General features: G+C 44.0%; 1 protein-coding gene across 1 annotated transcript in view; it reads right to left on the bottom strand.

The window, feature by feature from the left end:
• Positions 1-16,763, bottom strand: part of TRPC5 (transient receptor potential cation channel subfamily C member 5) — a 133,674-nt gene that overhangs the window by 35,207 nt on the left and 81,704 nt on the right. The window contains exons 5-6 of the mRNA XM_022556737.2: positions 13,491-13,813; positions 2,937-3,132 (exon numbers count right to left, since the gene is read on the bottom strand). Of these exons, the coding sequence (XP_022412445.2) occupies positions 2,937-3,132; positions 13,491-13,813 (519 nt within the window). The remainder of the gene's footprint in view (positions 1-2,936; positions 3,133-13,490; positions 13,814-16,763) is intronic.

Genomic DNA, 16,763 nt, shown 5'->3' with positions numbered 1-16,763 from the left:
GAAGTGCTGCCTTCTTCTCTGAGCTTTGAGAGTCTGAGGTCGGTCCTGGATGACTAGGGGAAGGCAGGGAGACCACCTGCCCTCCTTGGCACTTCCATGGTGTGCAGTGGCCCCTTCCAGCCTTGCCTGCTGTTTTTGCGGCGCCAGGTATTTTTCTGAAGAATGTCTTCATTTGCATGGTTGTCTTACGCAGTGGGAGAGTCCATCCATCATCTGAGCCTCCAAATGCCGCCACCTCAAGGGAGACAACCAGTCCTACATATATGGCCTCTCCCCAAGCCATCCAGCAGATGTGGCTTAGTGAGGCAAGCGCTGTTTACTTGCTCTCAGCATTAGCGTGAACACTTCACAGCAGCCAAAGAAACCGAGGGTTCTTATTAACTTGCTTCGTGAAGCTTGACCACAGATCATCATGATCCTCATGTTTTCTGAGGACCGATCTCAGGCAACAGAGATGCCCTTCGTGGGTGAGTTGGGGTAGGAAGAGGGCCTGAGTTAAATGACTTTTCTGGGACTGGTCTGTTTCTCCCACCTAATATTTATATATGGGTGAATTTGATTAAAATGGTATCAAGGGCAGCTTCACATGATGGAACTGGGAGCATACACATCAGGAACGACAGAGACAAGGTGGATGTGTTGAAAGAAGTGTCACAGAGGGAAATAAGCAGCTTGAGGGAGATGTAAAGGATAAAGGGAGGAGAGTAAATCACTGCTAATTGCAAACAACACTAATAATAATATACAATATGGCCAGCTTCACCTGCTGATGTTGGCGGGGACCACAGAGCACAGGTGAACAGATTCACAGTGAAGCCTGTCAGTAACTGAGTCTCCACTTAGACTGAGTCAGCCTGTGGTACCTTTTGAAGTAGGAGAGATTTTTGTCTTCAGTGGCTTCCCTTCCTGTAACCTTTCCCTCATATCTGGGCCTTTCTAAAAACTGCATTAATACTGAAGTGGAGGTGTTGCAAGTGGAATCAAATCTACTTGCTGGTCTTTGCCATGTAAGCAGAACCAGATATTTTTGGAATCAGGTTGCCCAATATCAGGATCCCACTGGATCCGATTCCAAATGGTAAAGACACATTAACAGAGGATCCCAAAGCAGCGGGTAGTATTCAGGATGGTTGGCCATGACTCTAGATGTGTGATATGATATAGACCCTATTAAGGCCATCTCTCTGCAAACCCCACCCCCTAGCTCTCTCTCAAGCTGAGGTGTTTTCTTCAGGTGCAACACTAGGTAGCATGCAAACACAACTTACTACCAGCAAGTGAGAGAGCTGGAGTTGAAGATTTCTACCCTTCCTAGCAAAATGTCACTGAGCTCAGTAGGAGACGCTACAGCCCTATCTCCCTTTTCCTCTGCCATTAGGAACAATCAGTTACAAGACAACCAGGGAGAAAATGACAAATGCCTCAGCATGAATATTGCCATCTTCGGTAGGAGTAGGGCGTTTGGCTGATAGGCATAGTGGTGGAAATATAAGCCCCTGAAATTCTATGCCTTTCCCCCTTATAAAGACAGGCTAGGAGTGGGCACGGAGTGTTTCAGAGTTGTTGGCCTAGTTGGGTTTGAAGGAGAGAGAGAGAGAGGAAGAAATTGAACTATATTCCATTTCAAAAGCAACAGATAGATAGAATTTCAACCTAGAAGGGACCTTGAGAGCCTATCCTATTCATCTGTAGACACTCAGACTCATAGGATGTCAGAGCTGGCAAGGATATTAAAGACCATCGAGTCAGACACACAAATGACCAACAGGTACATGTAAATCGAAATTACAATGAGATATCACCTCATACCTGTTAGAATGCCTATTATAAAAACGATAAAAGATAAGTTGTGGTGAGGGTATGGAGAAAAGGGAACCCTGGTGCGCTGTTGGTGGGAATGAAAACCGGTGCAGCCACTGTGGAAAACAGCATGGAGGTTCCTTAAAAAATTAAAAGTAGAGCTGCCATATGGCCCAGAAATTGCACTTCCGGGTATTTATCTGAAGGAAATGAAATCACTGTCTTGAACAGATATCTGCACCACCATATTCAGTGCAGTATTATTCACAATAGACAAGACATGCAAACAACCTAAGTATCCATTGATGGATGGATAAAGAAAGTATGGGTAAAGAAAATATGGTATATATGTACACATACACAACTAAAGGTACAAATTCACTGATACTCAAGTAAGCAGGACCTCAGATAGCCAGAACTTCTTTGCTAATACTCCATTTCTAGAAATGATAGTTAGATCGTAAGAAAATAAGCTAAGTTTAGATGTTTATTTTGACATCAAAAACCAGGACAGAGCTTGGACTGATCCCATATCCTATACCTTCGCCATTTCTAGTTTAGAGTAATAAACGCTACTGATCTAAACGATAACATGATGGTCAAAGATTCAGCGATAGACTCTACTTAAGAGCATGCCACAGTGGACTGCAGTTACTCATACATTGTTGATAAAAAAAAATAGCCACTCTCTGAGAAGGTTGTCCTTGGCAATGGACTGCTCAGTTTTGGGAGGGAGATGTCTGCAGTGAAGATGGAGATAAAGCCCTCCCACCTAGAGAACTGGATCAGCTCAATCAACCCTGGAGATTAGTGAGGGGATATGTTGTAGCCAAACTGCTCATACCTCCTGAGCTCTTCTTACTAAGGCAAGAAAATGGATTCAGAGATTTAAACATAATTTTAACAGGTAACCAAAAAGTCTTATTAGCTAGAACATCTTCTAGACTACTGCGATCCAATGGACTGAGTCCAAACTGAGTTACCTTGGAAAGAAAGAATTCAATCTAATAGCTGGAAAAGCTAATGTAAAATAACTAAGGCAGACAGACTATATCATTGAGTTTCCAATGGGCTCCAGGCCACTGTGACCACTCCTGAAACCAAGGTAACCGCCCTTATAGAGCAAAGCTACTCACGGCAATAAGCTGGTAGGAGTTGTTCATCATGGCGATCAGCATGTTCAGCAGCACTACCAGGGAGATGACATTGTACGTCCCAAACATGGTCGCTCCCACAAACTCTGTGAACTCGTGTCTGGCTTTTACATTGGTAACATAGAGATTCAAAAGGCCGAATACAGACCAGAAGAGTGACTGAAGGGTTTCAAAGAGCCTAAAAGAGATCAAGGAATAGGTTAGTTAATTCTCTAGGAGGAGCAAGAAAAGAGCAAAAACATGAGGTGATTTGCTTAATTAATAAGGAGCCTGCCTGATTTGCATCCCAACAGGTAGACTCATGATCTCGCGTATTTTGGTCTCTTCCCCAACACGAACCAGCCAGGTCAGTTTGTTTGTTCCCACTTCTATGTCTTATGCTTTGCCTTTCCACCTGGAATACCATCTTCCTCTTCTCAATCTATGCAGAGCCTATAATTTTCCAAGATTTATTTCAAGGGCTACTTCCTACGCCAAACTTTCTCCTTCATCTTCAGACCGTGTGTTTTACCACCTTTCTAATTACATAGAGTCAGCAAGTGCAGTGGCTAAGAATATGGGGCTTGGATTAGATTGCCCTGGGTTAAAAACTCAGCTCTGACACTTGCCAGCTGAGTGAACATGAGCAACTTAAACCATTTCTGATACTTCTTTTGTGGTTCCCACAGGGCCCAGAATGGAGCTAAGCTCAGTGGAGGAGCTTAAGGATTCTTGAATGAACATTTATATGAATTATTTTTAATGATATATTAACTAACAATTATTGAGGACTTACTATATAAGCATACTAGGCACTTTACATACATTAACATTATGATCCTTGTAAAAACTTTATTGTTACTGCTGTGGAAACAGAGGTTCAGAGATTGAATAACTTGCCCAAGGTCACCCATTTATATGATTTATATGTGCTGAGCCAGAATTCAAATCCAGGTTCTTCTGACCTCCCCAAACCACTGCATTATTCTACATTAGGTGGCTTCACAAATTATGGTTTCCTCTCAGAGTCTCCACATCCAAATATGTAACTTTTGCAACGATATGTTTTGGGGGTCCAGGGTTTCTTTTGCATCATATTCAGAAATCTGTGCATACAGCAATACAGTGCAGCCAGCTCCTGGGTGGCACAAACCAACCTTTTCCCAAGCACACGGAAGAGGCATAGAAGTTAAGAAATGCTACTTTAAGAAGAGATGTAGGGGGCTGCCCTGGTGGCGCAGTGGTTGAGAGTCCGCCTGCCGATGCAGGGGACACGGGTTCGTGCCCCGGTCCGGGAGGATCCCGCATGCCGCAGAGCGGCTGGGCCCGTGAGCCATGGCCGCTGAGCCTGCGCGTCCGGAGCCTGTGCTCCGCAATGGGAGAGGCCACAACAGTGAGAGGCCCGCCTACCGCAAAAAAAAAAAAGAATAGATGTAACTTTTCAATTGCTCAAAATGTGTTGTTTTTATAGCCCAATATATTTTGAGAGGCTGAGGGATTGGTTCTTGGGTTCATTTCGGGGCTATGTATGGACAGTGTTTTAAAGATTTCCTCTGTCTGGGAGTGGTCTTACCCCTGATCTCTGCATGGCTGTCTCCTTAGCATCATTAAGGTCTCAGTTCAAATGTCACTCCCTCAGACAGGGTCCCCAGGGTCACTCTATCTAAAGTGGCTTCACTGGTTATTCTCTATCCTGTTGTCTTGTTTCAGTTTTTTGGTAGCACTTAAAACTCTAAAATTATATTATTTAGTAAATTTTTGTTTAAATGTTGATTTTCTGTTCATCCCCACTAGAATGTAAGCTCTATGAGGAAAGAGACAGACATACAGCTACTATGTACCTGGCACGTAATAGGCACTCAATAATATTCGTTGAATAAATGAATGAAGACATATTACTATTACAGTTATCACTGGATTAAGGTCTAGAAGATTCCAAATCCATTGACAATTGCACATTCAGTAGGCTGCACAATGAGTGTTAGTTCATTTTGATGAAGGTTGTGCTCTGCAGTGGCCTAATTGTCAGGGGGCCTCCTTCGGGGCTGCCTGGGCAACATGCACATAGCCCTTTTCAACCTGTTAAATGGCTCTTCTCTAATCATTGTGGGTAGCTTCCACTGTCTTTTCAGTATCACATTACTTGAGAGCTAGCCAAGAAGGAAGAAATCTGTTTTTTGTTTGATGAAAGTAAGTGCCAGATGGTGAAACATTTGAGAATCAACAGTAAGATGAGAGTCTGGACTTCAAGGGCCAGGGAACAAGAACCAGAATATGGCAAGTCAGACCTATCACAGGATCTGAATTTCCAGGAGATTCTACAAGTCAGGGCCAGGCAATACAATGCATCACAGATACAGGCAGAGTTTCAAAAATGGGGCAGATATAGGGTTCAAGAGTCTGGTTCTGTTAGGAAGGCCTATCTAGGACGTGGCCGTGTCCATTTGATGTCAGGGCAGGCAGGAGGCCAGCAACGGCACAAGAAGCTAGCCCAGCAGCTGGATAAACAAAAGCCAGGGAATATATCGTTCAGAAAAACAGAAAGCAGCTGCAGCAAGTAGGAATGACACTGAAGAACCAGAGTCGCTGGAAGTTGAGTGTCCCTGAATACAGAAAGCACTCATTATGTGTTTCTTGATTCCGTGACAGACAACAAGGCCACAAGCCAGGGCAAGTATGTCATCAATATGTTGGCAGGGTCTTACTTCATCAGTTGCTTCTCCAGAATGGATGATGTTGCGCTCCTTCACCCCCAGCCCCGTAACAATGAAAATTGCAGTGGTTAGCGCTTGAGTGTAGAGTTGAATACTAGCCATTGCAATGACTGATACAAAGATTCCTAAAAGTGAAAGTCCGGGCGTTTAAAATCTGCCCTAAACTGTGGTGATATTCTAGTTAGGGAGACCCTATAGGTATAACTGTCCAAGAGATAAGAAAAGGGGTAAAGATTGTTCCTCAGTTTTGGCGGTTGATAGCGAGAATGCCCTTGACATGAGGCACAAAATGTCACAACATAGTCTGGCCATTAGGAGAATCTGGTTTATTGAAAGGCATGCCCGGATAAAATGAGTGACTGACATTTGGGGTAGATAAGCACATCTGATGAAACATCTATAGGAAGCTCTGTCTTCTAGGCTTCTAGACTCAGTTGAATTCACAGGGAAAGGGCCATTACCTAGGGGTACTTGGTGGTCAGGTCCATAATACGATTATCACAGGGATAGAAAGACTTGTTGACCTAAATGCAGACCCTAATGCCAAAGGAATGTTATTCTGATTTTAAAGGAGATGACCTGAGAGAAAACAGTCAGTCCATTTTTATTTAGCAGAGAGTCAGCAAACATATGGAACTTGCTAGCTCAACAAGGGGCACAAAGTGAAGATACAAAGATTCAAGAAGACTTGATATTAACTGTTGGGAAGACAAATCCATACCATCTGGTTAAGGGGGATTTGTGCATGTTGGGAGCCATCCATAAATAGATCACAAAGCTAAGAGCTGCTCAGTAGAATAGAGATGGGAACTGTAGTTCTCATGTCCCTTGCTGAAAGTCTTGTCTTTGAGATGAGGATTTAATCTTTCAAAAGGTAGCAGGAGGGACTTCCCTGGTGGTGCAGTGGTTAAGAATCCGCCTGCCAATGCAGGGGACATGGGTTCGAGCCCTGGTCTGGGAAGATCCCACAAGCCACAAAGCAACTAAGCCCGTGCGCCACAACTACTGAGCCTGCACTCTAGAGCCCGTGAGCCACAACTACTGAAGCCCGCGCGCCTAGAGCCCTTGCTCTGCAACAAGAGAAGCCACTGCAGTGAGAAGCCTGCGCACCACAACGAAGAGTAGCCCCCGCTCACCGCAACTAGAGAAAGCCAGCACACGGCAACGAAGACCCAATGCAGCCAAAACTAAAATAAATAAATATTAAAAAAAAGAAAAGAAGGTAGCAGGAGTATGGAGAAGATTTACCCCTCTGGACTTCATTCTGACCAGTGAAGAACTGGAGGATGTACCAGAAGAGAAAGGCTCCTTGGGAGAAAGCAGTGCCATCATCCTTTCACAAGCTGTGCTGGTAACACACATGGAGCAAAGGCATGGTCATCTCTTTGGTTATCCCTACCCATTTTGCAGTTTCCCAGACCTGCAATTTCTCATTTCATCCTGCCTTTGACAAGCTTCTAACTCTGGTTGGAGTGCTCCCACCCTACTCCCAACCTCTAGTCTCTAATTCTGTCCTGTCTCCTTCTCTGCCCAACTCTTGTTTGACCTTCCAGGCTCAGCTGAAGCCCCACCTCCTTTAGAAGTTTCCCCTGACTCCTTTCCTACAAGGAGGGGTTAGATGATCCTCTTTTATTCTCCCATAGCAGCCCAGCCTTAGTCCATAAAGGCACATGTCATGCTGTAGAGGCAAGAGAGGCGAGTGGCTAAGAGCAAACTTGAGACACCTTTACTTATTAACCATATGACTTTGGGAAAGTGGCACAGCCTCTTTAAACTTCAAGTTTCCTCATCTCTAAAATGGTCATTTGTAGGATAAATACTAACTGTTATCATTTATTGTGCTCTTACCATGTGCCAGGCACACATTGTAATATTTGATTCTCAAAATAACCCTATGAAGTAGCTACTATTCTTTTTTTTTTTTTCAGATGAGAAACTGAGGCACAGAGTGGTCACACAGGCAGAAAATGGCAGAGGTAGGATTTATACCCAGCTCTTCTGACTCTGGAGTCCAAACACTTAACCACCTTTTTTTTTTTTTTTTAAATCACATAAAGTACTGCATGTAACACACTCGGCACAGTGCTCGGCATATAGTAAGCATTAAAAATGTGGCTATTCTGATTGTTCACTTGTGTTCTCCATTAGACTATGAACTTCTTGAGGATAAGGATGCCATTTACTCACTATCCTCATTGCCTGGCACATAGGAGTTGCTGAGTAAATGTTGAATAAATCTATAAAAGATTATAGAAGCACATAAGTAAGGAACGTATGAATGAGTGGCGCCCTTCCCGTGATAACAACAGCAGGAAGGCTATGAACTGAAATTAGGAGAAAAAGCCGAGATACTCAATAAGGACCTTTAAAACCTGGTCAGAACAAAAAGAAGAGCCTTTGATGGGGACTGAGTTTGTATCCATATAAATAAGATGGGAAAATATGGGCTGAATGTTGGGTAGAGAAATCACCATTGGTTAAGTAGAAATAGCCACAAATGAATGATGATGGTTTACAAGGAGGTCCCAAGTGATCTGCTAGGTCATGGCTCTGTCCTCTTCAGCTTTACGTATATTCATGATCATTGCAACTTCACACAACTAATTTTGCATACCTTTACAAAATCAGTCTCACACTTGCACCCCTGGATACAAGCACAGACTGGAACTTGTATGCCTGGATTGAAATCCTGACTCTGTCACTAGCACCTTTGTGACTGGGAGCAGTCTGCTTAACTGCTTTGTACCCTAATTTCTCAATCTGTAAAATGGGCAATAATAATAGTGCCTACCTCAGAGCATGATTGTGAAGATTAAATGAGTTAATTCATGTCAGGCTCATTTTTTTAATAGTGCCTGGACCTAGCACTCAGCAAATATGCTATTTTTATGACTTTTATTAACCTCCCACCTAAATCCAACCTTGTTGTTTCACGTTTCTTTATTGCCTTTGTAGATGGTCACTCATTTGCGTATCTAGTTGCAGTTATGTTAGTTGCAATCATAGTGTGTACAATTTCTGTGTTTTTAACACGTTACTGACCGGGGCATTTTTGCAGAAACTAACACCTGGGGCCGTAATACATCTCCGGTCAAAAATGTGTTAAAAATCACACATTTCATAAATGTAATTTTAATAGCCACCCAGTATTCCACCCAGCGAATACCAAGCCTGAGTGACAGTTTTATCAATGCTTTGGATGAGAATAGGTGGCAAGCTTTTTAGATCTTCAGACGATACAAGACTGGGAGAGACAGCTAATAGAGTGGACGACAGAATCAAGATTCAGCAAGATTTCAACAGCTTGGAGCAAGGGGCTGGAACTAACAAGATGAAGTTTAGTAGGGATCAATGTAGAACTTTGTTCTCTGGCCAAGTGCCCACGTACAGGATGAGGGAGGTAGGAGAAAGGCCAAGGGCTTTCTCTGACAGCAAGTGGATCAGTAGAGTGACAGAGCTGGCTAGATACTTTAGCCATGTGAGGGGGGCAGAAGCAGAAGTGATTCTTCTAGAACTAAAGATAGGATTGCTACTAGAATTCATCCTTTCATTCAGTTGTTCAATGGGCATGTTGAACCCCTTTATGTCTATGGTAGGAGCAAGGCCTCTAAAATGGGGGTCTCAGTCTGGTGGGTAAGAGACAACAAATGACTAAAATATGTTATCTATTACATTATTATTATTACTAGTATCTTTATTATTATAGGTTATCTATTATAATGGAGATGGACTTAGAATGCCATGGGAGACACAGAAGGAGACTGTATCTGAGAGTGGGGTCGGAGTGGGTAAGAAAAGCCTTAAAACAGCAGGTGAGGCTTTGGCAGATGCTTGAAGGATGCATGAGAGTTGTCGAGGCTGGCCAGGTGGGGTTGGGCATTCCAGGCAGAGGGAGTGGCATGTCACATACAAAGGCCTGTAGGGCCGAGATGCTCTCCTGAAGTTGGGAAGAGCAAGACGTTGACTACGGAGGAGAGGAGTGAGAGGCGTGAGAGGCGGGGTCCAGATTCCCAGGCCCTGTGAGCTATAGGAAAGAGGAGAATTTTCTGCTGGAGAATATACAGATACCAGGCAGGCATGAGACCAGGGGGCGACAAGATAAGACTAGTATTTAGAAACTTCTGTGTGGTGGGTGGGAAATCGTTTGCGGGGGAAACAAGACTGGAGGCAGGGAGACCACTTAAGACCACTTAAGACCCAGCAGTTTTGGGGGGAGATGGTTTAGGCCTGAACCAAGACAGTGGGTTGTGTGTGTGTGTGTGTGTACAGAGGATGGGTTTAAGAGATCTTCAGGAAGTGAGTGTGAGACAGGATGTGTTGCTTGGGGGAGAGGGGGAGAGTCCCAGATGACTCCTAGGAGTCTGCCTGGTGTCATTGAATGAGATGAGGAATTAAGAGGGAAGTGGGTTTGGGGTGGGGCTATAGAGATAAGGAATTTAGTTGCGGATGTTGTGTTTGAGAGGCCTGCGGCACAGCCAGATGTGTTCAGGAGGCATCTGGAGTTGAGGGTCAGGACCTCAGAAGGAGAAACAGCACCACCAAGTTAGCTTTTTGCCACTTCCGCCCTGTTTCTTCCCAAGCCCCGTGCCCGCCGAAGGATGCCTTCCCAATTGCTCTCAACAGTGGATGAAGGCCAGTATTGAATACTGAACTCAAACCACCCACAGTACTGTCATGTGGTTGTCAGCAAGGATACCAAGGTCCCCCTGAATTGTGTGCCCAGAAAAATTTTTCTTTTTTAAGCAGAAGAATAGCAATGACATCTCTGGAGAATCAGAAGGAAAAGTGTGACAGCAAGCAGATGCCATAGTTTACGTCAGATCTGTTAACAAGCTCCCTTTTCCCCTTCTCTAAAAACAGAGTCTTTCTGACGCTCTAAGTAGCATGTATTTTAGCAGGTATTATAAATGCCTGAGTTGAGGCATTTAAAGGAAAACATAAATCTGAGTCAGACTTCTGTGGAGGAAAAAAGAAATCAACACCTAGAAGGGAAGTTAAGGTAACATTACTGCTGATTTGCCCCCAGCATGACAATGCTTCTTTATACCTGACACCCCAAGAGATAACTTCATGTACTACAGGTGCCCATACTTGTCAATTGTCCCTGCTGGGCAAGTGATGAGAGCAAATGTCAGTTGGCAACAGGGGTGTTAATAATCACTACAGACTTACAAGGAGGCATTTCATAAACTTCCTCAGCAGAGTTCACGTGAGAGGGTAATTGGCAGGGACCTGGCCTCCCGGAAGGCGCCTTGCATTCAGGTGTGCAATTCTGTCGAATGCTTTGATGGGAACAGATACAGTCTCCTGGTGCTCAAGCCACTACAAAATTGCTCTTTGTGTTGAAAACAGGTTGATGTGAGTTCTGTCTCTAGACTAATGCAGGAGAGGAAGCAGTTCCTAGTCAAGAGGCACTAGCGAGGTGACCAGTTGCCTTTGTCCACTCCTGGTTGGCTTCACCAAAATGGCACTATCTCTTTGTCATCCCATTTTGGCCTCTTTTCCCCTTTCACATAAGTCTGGTTTCCCCATCCAAGATTTTGCCCTGAGTTCTGGGAGGAGAGGGAGGGAGTGTGGCCTAGTGGACGGGGTGGGTGCTATAAAATGGGCAACGCGGCGAGTCAACATTTTCCAAACTTTATTCACGGGAATAGCATCTTGGTCAATACATTTGGGAAAACCTCTCCCTTTACTGTAGATTCACAATGGAAAATCTCTGAGAAGCCCTGCAGTGGAGAAACCTTCTTAAATTTGTCCCAGCATTTCCAAAACTCACTTGATCAGAGATCTTGTTTTCATGTCTATTCATATCCCTGTGAACTGTGGTTATCTGTCATCCATTTTAGGAAATGCTGCTAGAGGCAAATAATAAGGGTAGGCTACATTGCATTGCTTTTTCCCCTCTCTATTGGTGCAACTTGGGGTCAGGCAGAAACCCTTTTTTTTCCCCCTGGCCTTTGTTATTTAACACATTTCGAGAATGTCTGAGTCCATTGATCTGCCCTAGTTTATAGAGTTAAGGGGGAAAATTGTATCTCAATTTAATGACTAAGAATCTCTCACGACCTTGGGGGTAATTGCTGTGATTACCAGATGACTGGCTTTCTCCAGAACAGAGGCTAGAGATGGACAAGGTGTAGGACACTGAGTCCGGGGTAAGCTCAGGACTGCTCCTGGAACCCAACGCTTTTCCTGACATGTGCTTATTTTCTTTCTCTTGTCTGCTTCCCCAACAGTGATTTGTGAGAAAATAAAAGCCATTCTGGAAGCTTAAAGGTCCTAGAGAAGTAGGTGTTGGGTTTACAAAGAAAAGGCACAGGGGTTCCATAGGTCCAGAGGCAGTGGACTCATGGACAGAGAGTCATGAGCTGTCTCCTGTGTCCCAAGTGGGAAAAGGAGACATTTCCAGCCACTGCTTGGTGCCTTTTGGCCCACCTGAAACCTTAATTTAACCCCAGAAGTTGAGCTGACTCTCATCTTACTTTTAGCCTGTCTCTTCTGCATCTAGGAATCAAAGATTCGTCATCCCCCTGCCCTCTTATTTATTTTTCTCTTCCCAAACCACATGTTTCCGTGAGCCAGGGCTGTTCTAGCAAATCCCATTGCTCTGACACCACCTAAGCGATCTTAACTCAATTCCAACCTGTGGGTATGGGGAGAAATTTTCCCCCATATCACCAATTCTCTGACACCAGTTGGGTGTCCTACAGGTCAACTCAATTCTGACACTCCTGGGAGATAACGTCAGATTCCATGGATTCAGAGCTCAGTCCCACAAGACTGCTCCCCTTTCCCCCATTCCCAGATGCTAATTACAAGTCCAGGTTGTCCCCTGTGCTTCTGACCAGCTGGCTATAGATCAGAGCTTCCCACAGCCCTCTCCTTGGCTTTGAGTACCTAACAAAACTCAGAGAAACATTGAAATGACTAGATTACTGGTTTATTATAAAAGGATACAACTCAGAAACAGCCAGATAGAACATGCATACGGCAAGGTATGTGCGGGGTTGCAGAGCTTCCCTGCCCTCTCTGATCACCCACTCTCCCCAAATCTCCACGTGCTCACCAACTTGGAAGCTCTCTGAACCCTGTCCTTTTGGGTTTTTATGGAGGGTTCATTACATAGTCACGGTTGATTAAATCATTGGCCATTGGTAAATGAACTCAATTTCCAGTCCCTCTCCCCTCCCTTGAAGGTGCAGGGGTGAGACTGAATGTTCCAACCCTCTAATCACATGGGGGTAACCGGCCCCCATCCTTAGGTGAGGTCCAAAAGTCACTTTGTTAACACAGCCAAAGACACCTTTGTTGTTCTCATCACTTAGGAAATTCCAAGGCTTTTCGGAGACAAAGGGCAAATACATATTTCTTATTATTAATCACAACATCACAAGGTGCATTCAGATAATTTTGCACTCTCCCTTTTTCTTTGTTCTTGATTCAGAACAGTTACATTAGCTTTGGCAATCGCTTGTCGAGAGGTATAGCCTTGCCGCTTCATTTCCTTGGTTAGTGATGCTTTTTTGAGAGAGGAATTATTTACCCCTTCCCATGAATTCCTTTAAAAATATGGGATGTGACCAAAATAGTTCAGAACTAACCCTTTAGATGAGTTCCTGGGAGCCCCTGTGTGTTTGTCTCTTTCCTCCCTCACCTAACTCTACTTCCTGTCCTGGTCCCCTGCGGGGAGGGAAGAACCTTCCTTCACTTCAGACCCTTCGGGTTGATCCGTAAGTGAGCTCTGCATGCACTGTCAAGGGGCAGTGATGAAGCTGTGGACGGAAAATAGGGCAAAGAAGGAGAAAGCAGACAAAAGGCAGAAGAGGAAAGCGGGGAGTCTTACGTGGAGAAGGCATTGTTCTGTTTCTCGCATCGGATCCCCTTGCAGTTGTTGGGCTCATCGATTGCTCTGGTCTCATAATAAAAGTAAAGCTGGTTCAATCCATTGGCAAAAGCCAGCAGTACCAGGCAGTAGATAAAGAGGAATTTGAGGATATCAAGCAACATGCGCCCCAAAGAGATCTGCAGAGGCCCTAAGTGGGAGTTGGCTGTGAAGAGGGATATGAGACGCAACGAACTTAAAATGTTGGATATCGCAAAGAGAGCTTCTGCAATCAGAGTTGGGTGCCACATTTCCCATTCTTCCCTTGGACGAGAACCATTATACTGGAAGAAACAACAAGTGCACAAGATGAGAGGCACAGCGAGCATTTAGAAAACTTTCCCCTCTTTTCTCCCTTCGAAAGTAAGCATCAAGCATTCATTTATACAACAGCTCCCCCCGTGATTGGCACTATTTGTCTTTTTTTCCCACCCAATCAATACACGATGCTAATAACACTCGTCCTCCCACTCTCATCGAAATATATACCCAGCACATAGATGTAGAAAAATGAATTTCAGAGCAATTATCTGGAGTAACCACCTGTAGTTTATCAACAGACATTTTTGAAGTGTGAGTTGACCGGATTGTTGAGAAGTGTCCCTGAAACAGAGCCACAGGTATGCCCAAATCACTCTGCTTCCTAATGAGATTTCAAATCAACTTTCCTACCCAATCCGCCATTTTGTTCTGAGCACTGCAGACGACTTGTAGTTACTGAAGGACAAGCGACAGGTTCAGTCTCCTCAGTGTGCAGTGTTCATGTTGACTTCCCTGCTGACTGCAGTTTGGGGCTGATAGAGCATCCTTAGAGGGTCATTACTCAGAGTTTTCTGCCAATACGCTTTTCTCCCGTACTATAACAAATGGCACGTCAACCTTCCAGGTAGTAAATTTAGTACTGTCCGCACAGTGGTGTATGGATGTATTTTATTGTTCCTTTGACAGTCTTACAAATTGCGATGTCCCTCTAGCACAAATGAAGAACCAGGGGTTGAAGAAGGGGAAGAGCCAGGATTTCTGGGGTTGGCTGCCCATTTTTCAGTCTTGCCTGAGCTTTCAGCTCCCGGAACATTAGAGGTCGCCTCGTGGAAAGATGGCTTCGACGTGAGGCCTGAGCTCCAATTCGGGCTTTGTCGCTTAAAACTGCCTCTCTCTCTCTCAGTTTCACCAGAGAATGAGGATAATATCTACTCCTACCCACTGCACATGTCTGTGATTATGTATCCATATGTGAACGTCTGTGTACTCCATAAGGGGAGGTGTTATGGAAATATAAGAAATTGCTTTTTACCTTCCCCAAGACAGAAGTAGATTTTGCCTGGAATTCAATCTGAAGCATATTGCCTTGAGCACTCATCTAAATATCACAATTTCTCAGGACTAAATGTAAACAACTTTCCTGAGAAAATGTTGCATCGAGGGCCAAATTATATTGTTAGCATTTCTAAAATGTGCTTCGCTTCCAACAACTGAGGAAACTGGTGTTGTTAAAATCATTGTGTGTATCCAATATTCTTCACTGTCAGAGGAGTTTGGAGAAAACTTGCTTCTGTTTCAAATAGACTTGGGGTGGCCAATTGGTCTTACACACTCTTGGCCAAATCTTGTATCTCTCTGTTTTTCTTTCTAAAGAAAACATTTGCTGCATCGTTGTGAGGGGTGGACATTGTTATGCCTGTTTTACAAGTGGAGGAGCTGAAATCCAGAGAGGCAGAGTGAGTTGCTTAAGGTCACACAGCAAGTTGGTGGCAGAGCCAGGACCAAAACTCAGGTCTCTGCACACTCAGTCTAGCACTATTTCCGTTAAATATTACATATATGATAGTTGATATCACAGCACATATGTTAGGTAGGCCTTTACAGGTTTGGTGGTCTATGTGAAAGATGCAGATCCTTTGCTGATAACAAAACAGACCTGTATTTTAAAACTAAGTACTCTCAACTGGAACATGCATAACTCATAATTTAGGGTTTTCTTTCTCCACAGGCACACCTGTAACCACAGGGAAGTCTTCTGCCCATGGGCTGGTGAGTTTGGATTTGCAGGACAGTCAAAAGTGTGAAAGGTGATTCTCGTGGCAAATCTATGCTTTGCATGTATATTTTTGGAGAAAGATATTATAGAATATGATAGCAGGGAATAAACTTGGAGCTCGTTTAGCCTACGTAGAGGTCAGCAGACTTTTTCTGACAAGGGCCAGCTAGTACATATTTTTGGCTTTGTGGACTATATGGTCCCTGTGGCAACTACTCAACTCTTTCCTTTTAGAACTAACAGGCAATACATAAACAAACAGATGTGGCAGTGGCCCCAATTTGGCCTGCAGATCATAGTTTGCTGACCCCTGATCAAACGCAAATGGTTTTCAAATTGCGTTCCTTCAAGCCTGAGGGTTCAGTGGAAGCACCTGGTGGCTACTGTGGAAACCAAAGAGGAGGCCTGGAAGATTCATTCCTCGATTCAAATTCATTCCTTTGAGCTCCTTAATATATTCAAGTTCTGCATAAGTTTTAATTTCAAGATGTGGTTCCATGGAAAACAATTCAAAGCCTGAAATCCATTGATCTAGTCCAGTTTTATTTTTCAGAGGCAGTGTCTGAGGCTCAGAGAGGTAGAAGGATGGCCTGTGGTAATCCAGCTAATCTAGCTCATAAATATCAGAGCAGGGATTACATTTACGTTTCCTGACTCTTGAGTTAGTGATATTGGGAGGCAGGTGATTTTTCTTATATTCTTTGGGATGGAATGCAGCTTGAAAATTGGCCTCTATGCTTTTCAAAGCGGGGTGAACTCAAAAGCAAAATAATGTGAGGTGGAGTATATATACTGTTGACTAGTTTTTCACTCTAATGAAGGATTTTCTTAAGGCCAGTTTATGCCATGGTGCTTCTGTACTGCCTCAGTACAATAGTGATCTGAAATTTTTCAAAGGGCCTGGGGACCAGCCCTGTGTCTTTACCTCGTAGAGGTTGGCTCAGCCTACTTGGAGAAGTTTATTTCAGACTGGTGTGCCTCTGTGCAAGCGTGGACCAGACTGCCCATTGATAATTTCTCAATGCAAATCCAGTCTGCATGTGGAATGTCTTGCTTGGTAAATTCTCCTTTCTTGAGAAGGACTCTAACTTCTTGGTAAATGTCGTTTTTTGGGTTAAATGTCAGTTGAGGGGCATTTACTCAGCTTAGTGGAGCTGATTTATCCTTACAGCCTATGGTGGGGAAGTATCTGGTCC

The sequence above is a fragment of the Delphinapterus leucas genome, chromosome X (assembly GCF_059928025.1).
Source record: "Delphinapterus leucas isolate spDelLeu-1000000601 "Yukka" chromosome X, BTC_Dleu_Yukka2, whole genome shotgun sequence".
NCBI classification, from domain to species: Eukaryota; Metazoa; Chordata; class Mammalia; order Artiodactyla; family Monodontidae; genus Delphinapterus; species Delphinapterus leucas.
Note: the sequence above shows the minus strand (reverse complement) of the source record. Positions and strands in the feature narration are given on the sequence as shown.